This window comes from Chondrus crispus, genomic scaffold (assembly GCF_000350225.1).
Source record: "Chondrus crispus Stackhouse genomic scaffold, scaffold_93, whole genome shotgun sequence".
NCBI lineage: Eukaryota > Rhodophyta > Florideophyceae > Gigartinales > Gigartinaceae > Chondrus > Chondrus crispus.
The window spans coordinates 275,791-295,758 of NW_005178827.1; the positions used below are offsets into that span (position 1 = coordinate 275,791).

The window sequence follows — 19,968 nt, forward strand, 5'->3', positions numbered from 1 at the left end:
GCCAGTCGTTAGCCAACTGTTCAAAACCACGCTCATAGGTACCATATCCCACGTGTACTCTACAGTATGTTTTGAGACTGGAAGAGTATGACACAGTGTCGTACTCGATGCTGATGTCAAGGCTTACATCAGTGGCCTTCGCGGTAGCGAGAAGGCAGTTTTTGGATGGCCCTCAGCTCGTTGTTGGTGACACAAAGGTTGTTTTTTGGTTACTTTCAAGACTATTTGAGTTTCGCGCCAGCTTTGAGCTGCATCAGATGGGTGCAGGCCCCAGTTTTAGTAGCTTTTTAAGTTGTCAGCTCTGTCAGCTGGACTTCACCCCTTTGTTTGGGGCCGTTGCGGGGCACCTGGATCCAGCTCCAGTACAGTGACCCCCACCGGTTCAGTGACCCTAATGGCCTTTCCTGGTCGCAACCTTTAGGGGTCACTGTATCGAGACTTTTCTCTGTATTTGACACACGGCACCTCCCCGGAGGGCTGGCCAATTTTGTAACTAAGGCACTTAGTTCGGGGGGGTTACGGAGTCGACTGCCAGCCGTAGTTTAGAGAGTGCAAATCCCATCGTAGTGCGTATAGTTCCGAGCAGTAGTGACGGTTCCGTAGGCGGCTTCCGCCCCCCGCATACTCTACATGCGGGTGGTGTCAACCGGTACAGTATCCGGGAGACCCCCCTTCTTAGCTTGCGCCACCGAGCGGAACTAAGCTCGGTGGGCTCGCCAATACCGATCGATAAGGGCTTGTGGTAGGCCCTCCGCGGGTTTGAATGTATCATCCGCGGGGGTGTAGCCATACCACCGCACTTTGTATTCCAAACCGGTAGGTGTGTCGCGATGCGCTACGAGACGCTCGACGACGAACTCCTCGAGGGTATTAGCACCGTTCCCATGGGGAGGGTTCATCCGTTCGGAAGGGGCACTTATGCCTCCTGTACGTATGGTCCGGTCCCCCGGGCCCCTCGGCATCCGCGTGACGCGGTCAATACTGACTCGTACGGGAAGCCTGTCTTGCTCCACAGTAACGGTCGTGTCCGTGGCTTGGCGGACCTGAAAGGGTCCTTCCGTCCTCGGTAAAAGCTTGACGGACATGTCGTCCGTCCCAAGCCCCTGTCCGTCACGGCCACGTCGTTCAGCCGCTCGGAGGGCTCGGGGAGGGCGATCCACGTAGACTTGGTCGCCCTCCTGTATTACTGGTCGGAATCGGACTTTCTTATCGAAGTTCTCCTTATACTGCTTTTGGGCCGCGGTTATCTTTACCCGCGCACGGTCGAGGACATCCTGTAGCTTGCGAAGAGTCGCCCGCTTGTACTGTACGGGAGTACGTGGGTCGTCATGGGCGACTCCCGCAGCCTGGGGCGCTGTACCCGCGACGGTTAATCCGGACGGTTGTCTTGTCAACACCAGGTCAAACGGAATAGTCTCCGTTGACCGGTGGACTTGTTTGTTATAAGCATACGTCAGAGGCTGGAGGAAGTCATCCCAGTCTCGCTGGTGCTCCTCTACATAATGTCGGAGCCTCTGTACGATGGTCTTATTAAACCGTTCGGTCTGCCCGTTAGTTTGGGGGTGGTAGGCTGTCGTGAAATAGTGACGTATGCCTAGCAATGCGGACACGGCGTCGAAGAACTTCGCCGCAAATTGCGGACCGTTATCGGTAAGGACGTACTGTGGTGCTCCGTAGAAGTACACCCAGTTGTCCAGGAATGCGTTAGCCACCACGGCTGCGGTTGTCGTACGAAGCGCAATACTGCGCGTGAGCTTCGAGAACCGGTCGGTAATCACAGGGACGAACAGATTCCCATGTGCGGTCTTCGGCAACGGACCCAGGAGGTCCATTGCGACAAACTCCAAGGGTCCGGCCGCCGGGAATAGTTTCATGTCCTTTTGATGACGTACAATCGTGCCGCGTGTCGCAGAGCACGATTGAAAGTTCCGTACGGTGGCGTACACGTCGTTGGCCATGTGGGGCCAGTAGTACTCCCTTCTCAGGGTATAGTACATCCTGGTCCCACCGGGGTGTCCGGCCAACCTCGGGTGGTGTGCCAAAGACAGAACCTTGGCCCTTAACCGTTTCGGGACGACGCGTTGCAGTTTCCCATCAAGAGGGGACCTCCGCACCAAGAAACCGTAACGGTCCACGTCATACTTAGAGTCTGGCAATCCGACGGTTCGGGCGGCATGGGTGCAGAACTCGTCCGCCGACTGTGCTTGGATAAATTCCACAACCGACAGGGATTATACGTCCGTTTGTTCGGGAGTTACGTCAAGGGCCTGGGGCCTCTCTCGCGCATTCCCGGGACTCCGTTCGGTAGCTGGGGCCCAGTCAATATCGACGGGCCCCACGTTAGGCTCCTGTCTTGACACTTGAACGACGAAGCACGGGACTTCGGCGCCTACCGCGGCGGTTTCCCCTTCGTCCGTCCGGAAGCGAGATACCCCATCCGCCAATTTGTGTTTGACACCCGGCCCGTACTGTACGTCGTAGTCATACTCCGCCAGGCGTAACCGCCAGCGGGCGAGCCGTCCGGAGCTGTCCGCCAAATTGAAGACCCACCGGAGGGCCTCATGGTCCGTTCGGAGATTGAAGGTGGCACCGTACAGGTAAGGGCGTAATGCCAGGATGCTCCAGACGACTGCAAGGCACTCGTTCTCGGTCGTCGTGTAATTCTTCTCAGCATCCGTGAGACTACGGCTGCAGTAGCCAATCGGTAATTTATCTCTGTTCGGTTGGTCTTGCAGCAGGGCACACCCCACTTGGTACGCACATGCGTCCGTGTCGAGTGTGTACTTGTAACCGTGACGGGGTAGAGCCAGGATGGGCGGTGAGACCAGCCTCTTCTTTAGCTCGGCAAAGGCCTCATATTCCGAATCGGATAGGACTCCCAGTTCAAAGGGGTGATCTTTGCTCGTCTTCCTATAGAGGGGAGCGGCAATTTTGGTGAAGTTCGGGACAAACCGCCTGTAGACATTGCACATCCCCAGGAAGGAGCGTAATTCCGTTTGGTTAGAGGGAGGTAGCCCCCGCTCGATAGCGATGACGTTGCGCCTCTCGACCTCTAACCGTCCCGGTCGGATTATGTGCTCCAGGTACGTCACTGAAGTGTCGAAGAATGTACATTTCGATATCTTCAGCGATACCCCGGCGGTTTACAGCAGTTGTAGTACCTCCCGAACGTGGTCGAGGTGTTCCGTAACGGATTAGAGTACACGATGACGTCATCCAAGTACACCAATGCGGTTTCCCATTTAACTCGGGAGAGGATGATGTCCACAGCCCTTTGGAAAGTGGCTGGGGCATTCTTTAAACCGAACGGCATCCGCACAAACCGGTATAGACCGCAGTGCGACGCGAACGTCGTCTTATCGCGGTCCTCCTCGGCGACTTCAACTTGCCAGTATTCACTATTGCAATCAAGCGTAGTGAATACTGTAGCGTCGCCGAGTGAGTCGATGCACTCATCCATTCGCGGTAGGGGATAGGAATCCCGGATGGTAAGTGCGTTTAGCTTGCGGTAGTCCACACAGAACCGCATGCTACCGTCCTTTTTGGGTACGAAGACCACAGGACTGGCCCATTCTGCCGTGGCCGGCTCGATGACGCCGGCCCGCAGCATGCGGTTCACCTCGGTTTTTTCCTTTTCCCCTGCAGATGGACCAGCCCTGTACGGAGCTTGGTAGATGGGATTGGCCCCCGCCTGGAGGTCGATGCGGTGCTCGGTGGCACCAATCTTCCCGAGGCGGCCATTCCAAATCTCCTTGAATTCGGAGAGCATAGCTACTATTTTTTTCGCGGAGCTCTCCGTCTTCCTCACCGATGTGGACATCCTCGGTCCACAATCGGGGAGCTTCATCGGTGTCGTTTCTCTCCTGTTCTTCTTCCGTATCGGACTTGTCTTGTCCGGCATCCTATACGGTACCCAAAGGGGGTACTGTAGGGGGAAGATTATTTTTGTTTCCTCCCCCCTCCTTAGCTTCAGCCACTCCTGTGGCTGGCTGAAGGGTTAGGATGTGTGTCGGCGATGGTAGCGCGAGTCCGATAAGAGCAAGGCAACCAGTGCGCTAATTTATAGCGCACATTTTTAGCCATGCAGCGCTCTAAAGAGTGCGCAACACAACAAGTGCGTCGCCATATGTGACGGCCCGCAAGGGGCTGAGTATTAATTTTTCCCAAGTTTTTCGCCAAGACAAGGGGTCTGGAGCACGGCGCATATAGCACTCGTAAGATGATTGGTTATAGTGATTATGAAATATCGATGAATTCTGAGTGATCGGGTGCTATATCCATTTCTATCCTGCGCCAGGAAAGAAACGAATATAGAGATAGTTGCTTCCCGATAGCAACCGAAAAAAGCGATTAGCGCACCAGTTGACATGCCAACAGGGGAAAATCTCTAAAATTTTGAAATTTAGCGCACTGGTTGCCTTACTCTAACAGTGTGTTTGGGGAGATGGACCGCATTATGGCTAAAATTGCTCATTATTACCGAAAACGGAATGTCTGGCTTTATATCCATGACTCCCTGCGCCATAAGCGACAGGTTCTTCTCTGCCGTGCGGGGATGATTCTGTAAGAAGCAGAGCCCGGCGACCGGCGTCGCCACCCGTACGGTTGCTTGCGTCAAGGGGGGAATTGTAATTCCCCGCACCATGCGTATTTTCCGAGACGGTGTGTTGCTCGGAAACGGCTTGGTTCTTGGCGATTTTTCTGTTTCCGTTCGGTGTTCCTTATGAGTAAATTTGGATGCCGTCGTGCCTGTAAGTGCGACTGAGGGGGCATGATGGAAGAGAACCCTCCGTCGCGGTGGTAGAATTACCTTGATATGTTGGTCTATAAAGGTGGTCCCTAATATACAATCCACAGGCAGGAGGGTGACCACGAGAAACTTGACCCTGGCTGTGAAATCTCCGATGCGGACGTACAGTGTAAGCTGTCCAAGGGCGCTCATTGAGGGATTGGAGGGGTCCACCAGCGGTGCGCTCTTTTCCAGAGGGATGGCCGCACGCCATGGCTCGGCGACACAGAGTATATGGATGAGGTTGGGCGCTGCCCCCGAGTCTAGGACTGGGGACAGTGCCCGCATATTCGCTTGTCGCAGCCCTACTGTGGCGGAAACCTTATAGTTCTGCCTCTTGAAGAAGCAGATAGGTTCCGCTGCGGTCTGCGCGTCTTCCGTTCGGTTCGGTTCTGCTGCCTGAGTTGAGGGGGAAGGATCCTCTGGGGTGAGGCAGACAGGGAGTTGTGACGACGTCGCCTCTACGCGTCCTCCCTGTCTTCCCCCGTGAGTTGGAGATCCTCCTCCTCCTCAGCGACCAGGTTCTCCGCCTTGTAGACCCCCTCGTCCACCAGGATGACCGGCGTGGTTTGAGATGAGAGATTTCCTCGCCACACCGGTCCCTGTGGACGACTGAATGGAGACCCAGGGCGGAGCCCCTGTCGGATGCGTAACTCTTGATAGTTCGATTCCCTCGCTGCTAGGAGCTGGGCTCGCAGCGAGGCGTCCGCGACAATAGGGCAGCTTTCCTGTCGGTGAGTGGGATCCAGACAGAACCGGCACGGAGGCGGTCTCCACCTTGCGCGTTGGTCCTCGCTTCCGTAGCGGCGGCCATAACCGGCTACAGTGGACGTTGGGGCTACATGCTCTCCCACTGACGGTACCGGAGAAGGATGGAAACTTGTTGCCGGCGAGCTCACGGTACTTGCGTGTACTGTGGGGCTCGTCATCGCCAATATTCCTTCTGCGTTGGGTGAGGCGCCTGTATAGGCGGCCTCCGACGAGGACTCGACGGATAACACCGGAATCTTTCTTACCGAGCGGTTAAAGGCAATCTTGCCTGTCGCGTCACGGGACGCGACGTTCGATGGCAATAAGTGCCGCCTTGCCGAACGGTGTGTCTCCCCGATAGCTTGTGCGTACCTAGCGACCACCTGATAGTCTACCGTGGCGTGTGTCGCTAGATAATTCCGCACTTGCGCGCGCGTCGCTGGGAGCAATCCCTCGACGTACAGCGACTTTGAGCCGACGATCTGAGAAGACAGTACCGCATCGGAGGGCCTTGTCCCACAGCTGATTGTTGTAGGCTTCTTCCGTCATGTTAGAACTCTGACGGAAGAAACTTCCTTCCGTCAGAGTTCAGAGTGGTTTGAAACCACTTCGGTGTAGGCCTCGGCGATAGGTTCGTCGGTAGCGTAGGTCCGCAAAAGGAAATTGACTACCTCCTCGTAACTCACGAGCATGTCGCGTTGCTCGGCGTCCCCCGCCATGTTATTACCCATAAGACGGGACTGCAGTAGAGCATGCGCCTGTCCGGTTAAGTAGATTTGGAAGAACCATACGGCAGCTCCCTGGCTTACCCTACCCCATTATGGTCGCAAGCCATCTTAAACCGGGCAAGGAAGCCCAATACCGCTATCGGATCTTGTCCACTGAACGCGTGAGATTTCATCTGCACGTCCAGCTTCTTGCGGATACGGCTGATATGCCGCGCGACCTCGGAATTATACCGGGCGCTGCAACGTTCCAACCGGTAGGTCTTGTAATTAACCGCTTTGGTGAATAAATCATTAAGCGGTTTAATCACATGGATCCTCTTGGTGGGGGCTGACCGTTCGGTAGCCCGACGACTTCTACCCGGTCGGCGCCCCTGGTCGTGCGGCTCGGGGTCTGTACTGTAGCCCTCTGAGCCGGACCACTTGCGTCGGTGGCTACGGTCTCGCCGGCTGTCCGGGTGGCGCCGACTTTCGTCGCTGGTCGAATCAGGCGAGCTTCCGTCGGAGGGAAATTCACCTCGTCCACGGCGGGCTCCAGCCCGAGACCTATAGGGACGGTAATCTTGCCGGACGACTTTTCTGTCACCGTACGGTTCTTCATCGGAGTACTCCTCCTCTTCCTCCGGTAATGGCCCGCGCCTTGTGCGTCTGGACTTGGGACCGTAACGGAAAGACAAGCGATTTTCTGTCTCGCCATACCTCGTCAGATTTTCTGCCTCATGACGAGGGTGTCTTCCGTATCGGTCATAGGTCGCGGGGTCCTTGTCTGTCGGACCCCGTGTAACACCCTGAAGTTCGGGCAGGTATATAGGTGGGTCCTCCGGGTGAGGGCCCGCCTCCGGGTGGGGGGCCATATATACCTGTGTCTTTCTTGTATCTCCCGTTTCGGCTCTTATTAATTTGAGAGGTGCCGTAGCGGTCGTAGGAGGTTGAGGTGCCTCAGCTACAGTACCGTTCGGATTGAAGTTGGCGAGGCGAGCCTCGACAGCTATGTTGATAGCTGTCTGGAGGCTCAGCCCCAACGGTGTAAGATGATTTCCAGGGTCGAGTGCCTCTCGGAGCTCACGCTGTACGAGGGCACCGACGATGTGGTCGATGACGGGCGTGACGACGGCCCGGACTTGTTCGTCCACAAGCGGCGGAACCGTTCGGTTAATCACACCCTCGACGTGGCGAGGAACCTCTTTAACGAGAGCTTCCTCCAGCCCCTTCTGCATGCGCGGCCAGAGGGTATTTAATGCCCACTGGGAGCGGTTCTCGGTACCCGCTCGACCAGCGAGGACCGGGACCGCCCCAGGGGCCGTCCCCTCCGTATTGGTTGGGTTCTGACCTGTACCGGGTGTCACCCGTAGCAGTGACTCCGGGTTTTCGACACGGGGGCGCACGGACCCGGGTGGTCCGCTGCGCGTACTCGCCCTGGCTGAGCCGGAGCGAGTACTGCCCCGTCCCGAACCGGAGTCTTCCGCAGGGGTTCCGGTCGGATTCATCTTGACTTCTTGCTTGAACCGGGGGTTGATACGTGTTTTTCAACTTGTCCACGTACCGAATCGGATGTCTTCTTTCCTGAGCTCGACAGTGAGGGTCTAGAAACCCCAGGCGTCCCTCCACAAGAGTACCAAAATGTGGTACAACCGTAGGGACGCTAAACCGTAAACAGAAAAGGACAGGCTGTACCTAAAATGAGGGAGCTTGGGGGACGGCTTCACTGGAGCGTCAGGTAGAATAATCCGGAACGGTAGGAAGCACAGGACAAGGGAGATACACTGCACTGGACACGTGCAGTCGTACTGGGGTGTAGAGCAGGACGACCGGTGGCGAGCTGGAAACCTGAGGGACTTACTTAACCGTACGGTAAAGAACTACGGTAGGAAGTAAGGGGAGGCGTGCTTGCCTCGGTTTACCTCCAGCCCGGTGCCCCCCTATCTTATACGCCCTAGTAGGGCGGTGGCACCGGACGGACTACAGTAGCTGTACATACTGTAGCCAGCTTACTGCAGCTTACGGTAACTAAAAATGACTACTGTACTAACCCACCGATCGGTCACGCACCACGTGTACACCTGCACTAACTGGTGCCACTAACTACACGTGGACTCTCACGTGGCCACATATACACGTGCTGGCCACGTATGCACCGTATCGGTTAACATCTTACTACTGTACTTGGCGAGGCCTCTGGCGCCGGCCTAGTACAGTAGCGCCACTTGGCAATTGTACCACAATAGCTTTATTTCGCTTTCACCTCATGGGCTGTGTGTCTTTCATTCGAGTGGTTGCGCAGGTGGATTTCGGGACAGCGTTCCACAAAGCTGCGTCAGCTCCATCTCCATATTGAAGACCCGACCTACGTTATAAAGCATAAGACAGCAGAGCAAAGGCGGAGGGATAAAGCACGGCTTGAAACAAGAGAATACCTTTCATGAGAAGGTACAGCGGATGGCCTTGGTCGAAGTTCAGCAGGATTCTAGGACGAGCTAGCAATCCAATGGTCATCGCTTTTAGGGCACAGAGGACAAAAGGACGAGCTCGCTTCGTTGCACTTATTCTGCGCAGCAACAGCTGCTTTCGAATTGTTTAAGGAGACAAATCATCCACATGCCTGCACATTCCATTTACATGGAGGGAAGTTCGCTCTCCCGACATCGTTTGGCGAAAGCGAACCGGCGGACTATAGACCATCACGGTGTGACAGGGCCAATGCCGACGAACTGTTTGAAGGATGCGTGATTCTTCGGAACGAAAACAAAAAAGGAAACGCTTTGTATAGCACAGCAGAAAACAGCACGGCTGACTTCTTTCTCGTTCCAAGAAGCCGTGCTCTGGTATTCGAATATCAAGGTGGACTCAAGATATCTTCGACCGATTTGAAGCATGGCGAGGCCGAGACGAGGTTTGTGGTTGTGTTTCAGCTGTATGTTGAACCCCAATTGGTGCAACTGCGTGCGGGAAGGCCCGATCTGGGTTCTGCAGTATGCTCTTCTGCATCTGGAGAAATGGGATTGGGGGAACTAGTCGGAAGCCTTGTGCTATCTGACGACACAGATGTGACAAAGATTTTTCTGTGCAATAGTGCTGTGCACGGTCACAACCTTTTGCACGTCATTACTGATTCTGTGCATGTAATAGACGAGGCGGTGTACAGACTGAGGCGAATGAGTTTATCAGGAAAGGATGTAGCGATGGCATATGCGCTAGCAGGGTAAGATTTCAGCCCCTCTGTGTACGGTATTGCACATGAGGAATTCCTTTTAGCCCTGCTCTTCAATAAAGAATCCATTGGCACTTTGGATATACCTGTTTTTGGGAACGAGAATACGTTCGAACTGTTCATCTGCTTCGTATTCGTCCATAACCAAGGGAAAAAATGATGTGCAATTCTGAGCAAGGGAGACAACGTGTGCGTCATATTATGCATAACTCTACCGGGCATGACATGGAACAGAAAGAAGTTAAGAAGCTACAAGACACCTTTTTTTATCAGAGCACGAAGTAGGTTCCGAACAGGGGAGAGAGGACGTCCGGAACTTTGTATCGGACGTAGCGTCTTCGACCAACGAGCTTATGCCCCCACTACCCCATTTGCTCCTTCACTCAAAAAGAGCTCACTTTATTGTGAGCAAGTATTGGGGGCTATCTGCAGAGCAAGACCTTTTCGCTGACGTTGTCGGGGTCTCGAGGCCTGCTTCGGATTCTGCGCAGACGGTGGCGTGCTTACGGAGCAGGCCAACAGTGTACGGGATTTAGAAAAGGCCATAGCTTCAGTTGTTTCGTCCTGTGCTTTTAAGGACGACTGTTTATCTAAGCGGTGCTCCTGTAAGAAGGGGGGGCAGACTTGCATTGGTTGCAAATGCAACTACGTTGTATGTAGGAACAGAATAAGCCAACATGCCACTGTGCCGACAGACGTCAGCAACAAAGAAGGACGAGAAGTCATGAGTACCATTACGGTACGTGACGCCCCGTTTGAAAGCGTTCCTGAAAACAACGAAATCAGAGAGAAAGAAGTAGACCGCAGCTGTGGATCTCCTTCTGTTCGGTCGAATGACAGTGACCAAATACGTATATCTTCTCTTCCCCGCCTGGACGATGAATTAGAAGATGCCATAGCCCTACTCTAACGATGCAACCTTAACCATGTGTAAACGTTTGTGTAATACTTCGAGGAGACTACATTTCCATACTTCGGAGAAGAGGCACTATCATTTTCTTGTTATTTCTAAGTTCAAGCGGAAAGGCTTTTTCAAAGCCCTCTTCATGGACTGACACCTTTTCAGGATAACACAATGCATGTTCCACCCATGCCTCGTACATCTCTTGGATATCCAGAGGAGGAGGGTTCTTTAACATGTAAGCCCTGTTACACCATACCACCAGTGGATTGAAATATATGTGGCTTGCTTTTCACACTATTATGTGAAAGTAGCATGGCTTCTTTCTGAAATGGAAAGCACCCTTGGGAGGCAGTCACCAACACATGCCCTGCGCAGGTCAGCCTAGAAAGGTGGTTTAAAACATTGCATGATCTCCCCAAGGGCAGCACGACACATCTGCAATATGGCCTATCGCTCCTTACCCCTTCATCAAAGCTCTTCATAAGAACATTTATAAAGTGGGAACTGAAAGGGGGATTCCCTGCACCGCTCTCAATCGTTCCTTCATTCTCTTCCCAAGTTCCTAGCGCGTCGAATAATTTATCATCACTGTCGATGCTGCAGTAGGAGTCTAGCACACCGCTTTCGTTCAAGCAGTTTGCAAACATTTCGGTCGAAATAGAGCAAAACAGCTTCCGTAGCTGGTATAATGTCGATGGAGCAATCCATGATGTATAGATAGCACTTGAAGTAAAGTTACGCGCAACTGCAAAACCTACCGCCTCCAGAAACACCGAACAAGTCTGCCCAAAAAGAGGTAAAAGGCTTTCAGGACCTGCAAATGTCGCTATCATGGCATCAAATTGTTCGACGTGCTCTTGCCGTTGACGTCTCTCATAACGAGTCCAAAGTCTCCTCGCAACACCCTCTGACACCAAAAAACTCTGTGTTGCGTCCCTGCACAGACTTGTAACTGTACCCTATAGAATTGGGGAAAACCTGCAACACCCCTTCGGGTCATTGTATCGACTGAAACAGCGGAAACACTCGGCATGTGTTGCGTTGCAAATGTGAATGTTGAACGGCTCCGTTTCAGGGATTTTACCTCCCTTTGTAGTTTTGCTGCATGTCCACCACTCTCACAGGACGTCATAGGAATGCTAGGAATGTGCTTAAGCCGCACAAAGAGCTCCTGAGGGCGAAAAGGGACCTTACGAACTTAGCTAAACGCTGGGACCGCAACCGTTGATATAGAACGTTTTGGAGGCTATTGTGGCGACTAATAGTGCAAAGGGAACTATGAAAAAGACGTATCGCGAGAGGCAGGCCTGTTTTTGACCGGCATGCCCTGTTTGGCGGCCCCAAATGGATAAATGAGGCAACACAGTTGGACAGAATTACTGAGGCTCCTCGCAAACATCGCAACCCGTTCGTCAATCTCCCAAACAGGAACATGCCATGCACAAGCAACCGTTACAAAACCTTTATTCCTTTAAAATTGTGTACAAAAGAAATGTGGATTTCTGAGCCCCATTCTGTGCTTTGCATCATTATTTCACAGAAGTAGGAGTCTTGTCACCGACTGTTATGACCTGAAAAGTACCCTTCCAAGGCCCCGCGTTCCTCATTCCATGCCTTCCGGCCCTCCACCCCCCGCGGCCGCGGCCGTCCCCGGCCCAGATCTCGATCCGGCCCAAAAATTCTCGATCTTCTCACGGTGTTCACATCTGCGACTGCGATTCTCGAGCCTGACGTGGATCTGCAGACCCCTGCCTCCGTGGATAAGTTCCTTGCCACCATGGACAAGTCTCCGGCCGCCAAATACCTTCTTGCATCCTTCCGTGGTGATACCGCCTTCGGGTCCCTCATTCGCGTCCTCAATACACTGTCCTGCCAAAGCCTTCCCCAGGCCCCTGCAGCTCCATCCCTCACTGCCAACCACCATCCGTCTGCTACTCCCTACCTCCACGCTGCCAAGAAATCCCCTCGCAAACCGCTCTCTCGCGTACCCGCCGTCAGTTTCTGTCCTCAGGCCCCGCCTGCCACCATCCCCCCCTCCTCCCTTTTCTCCAAAGCTCGAAGCTGACCTCCGCTATGTCAGCCGCGACCTGTTCGGCTACAACAAAAAAACGCTTCTTCAAAGTGTCTACCGTCGACCGCCGCCCGTTTGTCAATCCCCACGCATTCCGCTCCGCGCTAAACAAGACTCATTTCAACGCTCCCTGTTCTATCATTCCGACCCTCGAACAACACACCATTGTGATCTGCGCTCAGCAGAACGATCTTCTCCGGGTCGCTCGCCTTTGGGCGCTCTACCGTGAAAGCGTCACAGACACCGCCTTGCCGCCCAACATTACTGTGTCGTTCCCATTTGACCTGGACGCGCACCTTCCCGTGCCTGAGATTCGAAATATTCTCGACCCTCTGCGCACTGAGATCCGCCGACTTGAACATCCGGAGTGTCCCTGGCGCCCTGCACGCTACTATGCGGAAACTTTGCGCACTGCTGAGCACGTCCTGTGGGAGACCCTTAAAGACTCCAGTATTCTCTCTCTCCCCCCTTCGCCCCCCAAACGTCCGCGCGATCCGTCACCTGACGCTCCCGCTTCTCACCTGCCCGAACACCGCTCTGCCCACCCCCGTCCCGATCCGACCGCGTCGCCCTCCGCTCTACCTCTCCCTATGGACATGGATACGCCTCTCCCTGCCCAACCCACACTCCAATAATGGCGAATCGTCAACCCGTCATGATACCGCGCACCTGCTGCCCTCCCCCGACATTGTTTTCAACGCCCCTATACCATGTCTCCACCGCCTGCCCCACTCCATCCACTTGAGCTTCCACGACATTATGTGCAAGCTTTGTCACTTTGCCAACACCGCCAAGACCGCTACGGTGCAAGCTGAATCTTTCGGTCGCATTCTTGCAATATCTAAACTCGTGTTTCGTAAGAACGGAAAAGGGGAGCCTCGAAACTGCAACCGACCCGCCTCACTCGCCTCCCTCAAACGCCGCTTAGATGCCTGGAACCAGAGAAACCTCCCTCAGTTACACGACCAAGCTCTGGACGCGTTCGGCGCGTTGCCCTCCGCCACCGCTCGCCCAGATCCCGACCCCCTCCGCCGCTACCGCCAACTTATGCAACAACAAGCCATTCAAAAGGCAGCCGCGTCACTTTGCTCCACGAAACATCCGGTTTTTCCAGATCCCGATGCCGCCTCGACGCTCCTCCGTCTTCATCCACCTCCCCGTCTCCCGGTTCATCCCTCTGCTCCCGCTAGTCTTCCGCCCGGACTCAAGTTTACCGAGGCCGAAGTGCGACGCGCCATCAAAGAGCTCCCATACCACAGTGCTCCTGGACCTGATGGGTTGCGCCCGTCTCCCCTTAAGGTTCTCCTTAAATCACCGGGCGGCGTGGCTCCCCATCGGTCGGCTCTTGCGGAACTTACCATATTTATCAACAAATGTGTGGATGGTCAAGTTCCCTCCTTCTATCGCGACTGGTTCGCGGGTGCTCTCCTCATCGGTCTACGTCAGACCGGACACTCCAAAATCCGACCTATCGCCATGGGTCTGGTTCTTCGCCGCCTTATTGGACGTCTTCTAGCCAAGAAAGTTTCCACTGACCCTCAGATTCAGAAGCACTTCCTTCCACATCAGCTCGCGATTGGAACACGAGGTGGCACCGAAGCTATCGTCCATGCCACTCGCGCCACAGTCACGCGACTCGCCTCCGAGGACATGGTACTTCTGAAAATCGACGCCTCAAACGCGTTCACCGCGATAGAACGCGAACTCTTCCTGAAGTTGGTCATCGAAACTGTGCCGGGAATATCCCGGTTTGTCCATATGTTATACCGGTCCACCCCGCGCCTTCTCTTTGGCCGTTACGAGATCCTGAGCCTGAACCGAACTCAGAAAGGTGATCCGCTAGGCATGCTACTCTTTTCATTGGTCTTGCAACCACTGCTTCAGCAGCTAGCTAACATATTCCGTGACTTGCGTCTTCTCGCAGCGTACGCCGATGATGTTAATATCATTCTGCATCGCTTCCGAGCAGCTACAGTCCTCGAATTCCTCCGCATCGAAGGTCCCTCGCGTGGTTTTACTATCAACATGGTCAAGACAGAGGCGTGGTGGTGGGGCCGCGACCTTGGCCCGCTACCTTGTAGTGTCAACAGACAACCAGCTATCGACATTCTTGGCGCTCCGATTGGCGATCTGCACGGCAGCACGTCCCTTCTCCACAACAAACTGCACCTCGTGGAACATATGTGGGATCGCATCCGTGATCTGCAGGATCCACAACTCAGCTATCACCTACTACGCCTCACGGCTAGTGCCAGCCGATTGACCTATGCCCTCCGATGCACCCCGCCGCATATCACCTCCCCGGTCTGCCTTGAGTACGACAAGGGATTGCGAAAGGTCTTTGAGGACACTCACCTCGCACTTACCGATGACGCCTGGAATCAAGCGCAGCTCCCGACCAAGGTCGGCGGCCTGGGACTTACACTGACAGCTGATGTCATGAACGCAGCGTACGTGAGCTCCCTACTATCTGCCCTGCCACTCGTCGACACCCTCACATCCACCAGCCGCGACCGGCTTGTGCCTTTACTACGCCGCCCGATGGACTCTCTGAATTCTCTTGTTACCCTTGGCGAAGACTACCGCACGGATGTCCTCATTGCGAATGCCCCTACAGAACACATTGACACAGAAAGTCATGGATCACCGTTTGGCCCAACTACAGCCGTCGCGTCGTGATCGTACGGACTTGGGAATTCGCACTCGCGTCCGTTTTCAGTCGCTGGACTCTACTACCGCGACCCGACCCTTCCTGGCCCTGCCACATTCTGACAACGGCACACGTGTTGCGCCTGAGATATGGATAACGATGGTAGAGATCCGATTGGGCAATCCAATTTTCAATGGCACTGATCCTTGCCCATCTTGCACTGCCAACCAACACCGCAAAACGGAACACCGCCTACCTCTCCGCACACGCCCGATTCCTACCCTGGATGTTCATGGCCACCACGCGACTATCTGTTCCTGTGACGATGGCTCTACGCGCCGCCATAACATATTGCGGAACCGTCTACTGAGCTTTTTGTCCCCTTACCCGAACACTGTTAACGCAATTTCTGAATGGCGTGTGTCCCCAGACCGCGACAAACCCGAAGCGGAACAACGTCGGATTGATGTCTATGTGGACGACCCTAGTTTCGCTCCCAGTCCGCATGCCTTCGATGTTACCATTGTCAGCCCTCATTCTCGCAACAGTGGCTGGCGGTCACGGACCTCTGCGCAAAAGATCGCGCAGGCAGAGCGCGATAAGCACAACACTTACGCTGATGTCTGCTCCCCCACTACCACCGTACAGCTGCACCCCCTGGAATGGGATATGTACGGGGCCGCAGGTCCCGGCACGCAACGAGGCCTACACATCGTTGCCGACTACATTGCTACTCGCACTGGGAACTCCCCATTATCTACATGAACGGTTGCGCCTTAGCACCATCCTTACTTCCCTCGTCCTCTAATATACGGCTTTATCCGTTAACAGACGTCGGATACGGCTTACACCAATTGCTTTACATACAGTGCCGAAAAAAAGTATAGGGACAGCATCAATACTCACATTGCTGGCATGCAATATTGTAAAGACCAAATTTGAGGTACGTCTAGGAGTGTAAAAGCGACGAGGAGACCGAATCTGGGGTCAGATTTAAAGATCGAGAGCTCATTCACATGATATTTATAGAAACCTTATTTATGGGTGTTCGAAAGTATAAGGTACAGCGCATGTCTTTCACAACTTCATCGCTCCTAGTACTTCGTCGGACCTCCCTTTGCCATTAAACACTCAAAGCACCGCTTTTGCATGGAACGGACAAGGTTTTTCAGGCATTCTTCTGAAACTTTGTCCCATTCCATTATAACTTCTAAAAGCTCATCCACGTCCTTAAATTGACGTTGGTGGGCATAAACAGTTCGCGCTGGGATGCCGCATAAATTCTCGATAGGATTCAGGTCAGGTGACTTGGCAGGCCACTCTAAGAGAGGAATTTCCTCCTCGTCAAACCACTGAAAAGTACGTCTAGCGCGGTGTATGGATGCACCATCTTGCATAAGCACCCAAGTTGGACCCATTTCTTGATCCACAAACGGCAAAAGATAAGACTCTAATATATCCATATACTTAATAGCATCCAGTTTTCCATTTAAAACGGCGAGCTCGCACTTCTTAGTACCAGAAAAAGCGCCCCAAACCATTACAGAATCCCCACCCTGCTGCCGTTTTGAGAACATCCGCTTGTCGGTCCGTAAATCGTGCCAATAGTACCCGAACCCATCCGGCCCATCCAAGTTGAATTTCGTCTCGTCCGACCACACCACATTCATCCAATCCGACACCGTCCAAGTGACCTTTTGGCGACACCACTGCTCCCGTGCAATTTTGTGTCTCGGGAGCATCATCGGAGCGGGGACCATTTTGCTGTACTGAATAGTTGGCGTGGCACGTAGGATACTTCGCACAGTAGATGGAGTTACAAGAAGACTAAGGGTCTTAACCAACTCTGAAGAACAGAAATGCCCTTTGTGGGCTTCGCGCAAGAGAGCACGTCGAGCCATGGCGGTGAGTTTGGGGGGCCTACCGGGCATTTTCTTCTTCCCGTACAGGCCCGGGTTCCTTAAAAACGTGGCTAATACGTTACGGGAGCGCGAGAGATGCGCTGCAATTCGCCTAATTGTCCAATTGTTGAGACGAAGAGCCTGGATCTGCCCTTGTTCATGCTGGCTCAGATGCGTACCGCGAGGCATTTTTTGCTGTGCCGAAGCGAAAGCACATGTTTTGTGCTTTCGCCTTCCTTTTGTATGCGTTTAGTCTCTTTTGCCAGTCTCTTCGCGGGAGATACTGCATTGTGTAGAGCGGGGTTTTAAAGAAACTGCTGTGTACCTTATACTTTCGAACACCCATAAATAAGGTTTCTATAAATATCATGTGAATGAGCTCTCGGTCTTTAAATCCGACCCCAGATTCGGTCTCCTCGTACTTTTACAGTTCTGGACGCACCTCAAATGTGGCCTTTACAATACTGTATGCCAGCAATGTGAGTATTAGGGCTTTGCGTCAAAAGCTCGCTTTTTGCGTAGATCACAGCTGCTAAAGGAAAGGCAGCCGCACTTCAAAAAAAATTGACGACATCCTGACCACACAGAAATGCAACAACCGCCGAATTATAATGGAAAACGACGTCTGACATCCAAAATGGCACTTTGTTTACAGAAAAGTGCTATGTTCTTGCAACACACCAGTGTTTCTCACGGAGCCTGTGTTTCCGTTCCCAAACTGGCACCACGCATCTGGACATTCAAACGTTGTCGACGACGTATCCTATACAGCGCCTGTCCTTGCCTGCGCTTCGTCACTCGCTCATACCCTAGCTTGTAGAGACGATTCTTCCATCCCACGTAGAAGTTCCGATCCCCAGCCCTCAGCGGGTTCCACTTGACATGCAAATTAGTCATTGCAAGACAGAAACAAAAAATAGTATCGTATGACGCCTCAGCCCACCGAAACTTGCTCCCAACAACAGTCCACAAAGAACACAACCGACCAAAAAAGTTTTCAACAATAATTCGGCCCCCCGACACCTTGCGATTGAATCGCTCCTCGTCGTGCGCAATGGCTCTGTTCTTTGTCCGCTTCACGGGGTGCACAACTCTCAACATCTCAGTAGCTCCTTGGTACCCCTTATCGGCGAGTACTGCCCATTTCCCTGGAAAGTCATCGCTCAGCGGCCCGACATCAGCAACACTTGATTCATCTCCTTTTTTCCCGAGCCACTGCTTGTGATAGGCTTTCATCCTGCTCATTATTTCTATATCTGCCACTGAACCGCCATAGTGTTTGCCGCATCTAATTGCTAGCCCCGTGGGCAAAACAGAAACCGCGGTCTTCAGACCATACAATTTGTGCTTCCCGGAATAGTAATGCTTCCCTTCCTGCATCGTCCCAACAGGGCGGTTGCTCTGCTGAAAGATAACATCGGTGGCGTACCGTGCGAATGAAAAGTGTCTAAAAGTACGCCCCCTCTCCATTAACGCCATCATTGGGAAAGTGTCATCATTTTTTTCTACATACACCCGATACATTTCGTCCGCCATCAAACCAAGAAATCGTATCACCAGGCGCTCGAAAGTTGGTCCTTTCATAGCAAATTTTGAAGCTAACCATTCCCATGTTCCCCCATGCTTTACAGACGCAAGCGTCATAAAAAGGATGTCCTTGTTTGCGACCGACGTTTTTCGGCCTCGTCCAGTGTTTCAATTGTCTCGGATGAAATCGGCGGAGGCCTCCCAAAGAAGGTTGAATTGCTGGGCTGTGAAGTTGGTCATATGGAGAAACATGGGTGGGCCGGCCTCACTGTAGAATGCGTCGATGATAGGGCATGCCGAGTCCGACTCCTCGTCGGATGCGCTCGATTCCTCCTCACGACTGTGCTGCTGTATCTCAGCTGCTCTGTCTACAGCGGCCTCTGCAAGCAAGTGAAGCGCATTCGCTGCGCTCCGGGGAGTGATGAGAGGATTCATAGAAAAATATCGAGATTGGGAAAGAGTTTCGGGAATGGCGGCGAGGAATGGTAAGGGATTACGTAAAAGTTGAACGTTTTATCTAACACAGTGTCTTCTCTGTGTTTGTCCGCGTTTTTTTGAAAACGGTTCTAGTTGCGGTGATTCCTATGCTTTCGGTACGTGTAACACATCTATGAGTGCCATTTGTTGGTTATCGTGATTCAGATAATTTCTGGAATTTGAGCTCTCAATCTGTTACATGACATCCCTTACTGTATTGAGTCCGGCTTTTTGCAGCCAAGTGCAAATTGATAGAAAGGCCTAAAGGCGACCCCCTCAATTAGTGCACCCCCGTGCCATGCGCATTCTTTGTGCACTATCTTCACTGTGCTTTATCTAAGGGGCTCGCTAAAAAGTAGTTTACGGGGCAACGAAATGTTCCGTTACCAGCGTCTGCCGTCGCTGACGCTTCGTGTGTTCACTATAGACACGGCTCAACGCTCGCTTAGCAAGATGTTGCATATCGTTCTTGGAGAGCAGTTGAAATCACGCTGCAAATCGACGTGCCGAGCACCCTGTGAAAGTCGCCGCAGCACCTCCTCTTTTTGCGAAAGGGTAAGGCGGGTTCTTGACGCCCTGGATGCTGGTTCAGATGTGCTCATTGTGTGATTAGTTGTTCGAAGATGCATAAGGTTGCTGGGATCTGTAAAAGAATGGAACCCGCTCTCTACGGACGGCGACGACCATTGCGCTCCCGTGAACATACGTGTACACCTGTACAAAGTCGTGCCAAGCGATCAGAGGGTGCATTAAAGTCCAATATGCACTAACTAAAAGTGCACTAATTAAGAGACCCCCCCTGTATTGATGCTGTCCCTATACTTTTTTTCGGCACTGTACCCTAGGTTGGCCCTAATGCTCTTGCATAGGGCCGCCCCTGTACTTTCTCCATAAAGTCGACCATTCAAGGGTACACCTCTGCGAACAGCCGTGCGGACAGCACCGGAAGAGAAGTGAACACTCGTA

The 19,968-nt window shown here is 53.2% G+C and overlaps 1 protein-coding gene across 1 annotated transcript; it reads right to left on the reverse strand.

The window, feature by feature from the left end:
* Window positions 1-16,191: 16,191 nt before the first annotated feature.
* Window positions 16,192-17,187, reverse strand: CHC_T00008094001 (hypothetical protein). Its single transcript, XM_005711971.1, has one exon. The coding sequence runs from the start codon at window positions 17,185-17,187 to the stop codon at window positions 16,192-16,194; it is 996 nt and encodes a 331-aa protein (XP_005712028.1).
* Between the last annotated feature and the right edge of the window lie 2,781 nt (window positions 17,188-19,968).

Bases quoted from the DNA above. Each gene is read 5' to 3' on its own strand.
- CHC_T00008094001 (XM_005711971.1), bottom strand. From the start codon at position 17,187: ATGCCTCGCGGTACGCATCTGAGCCAGCATGAACAAGGGCAGATCCAG.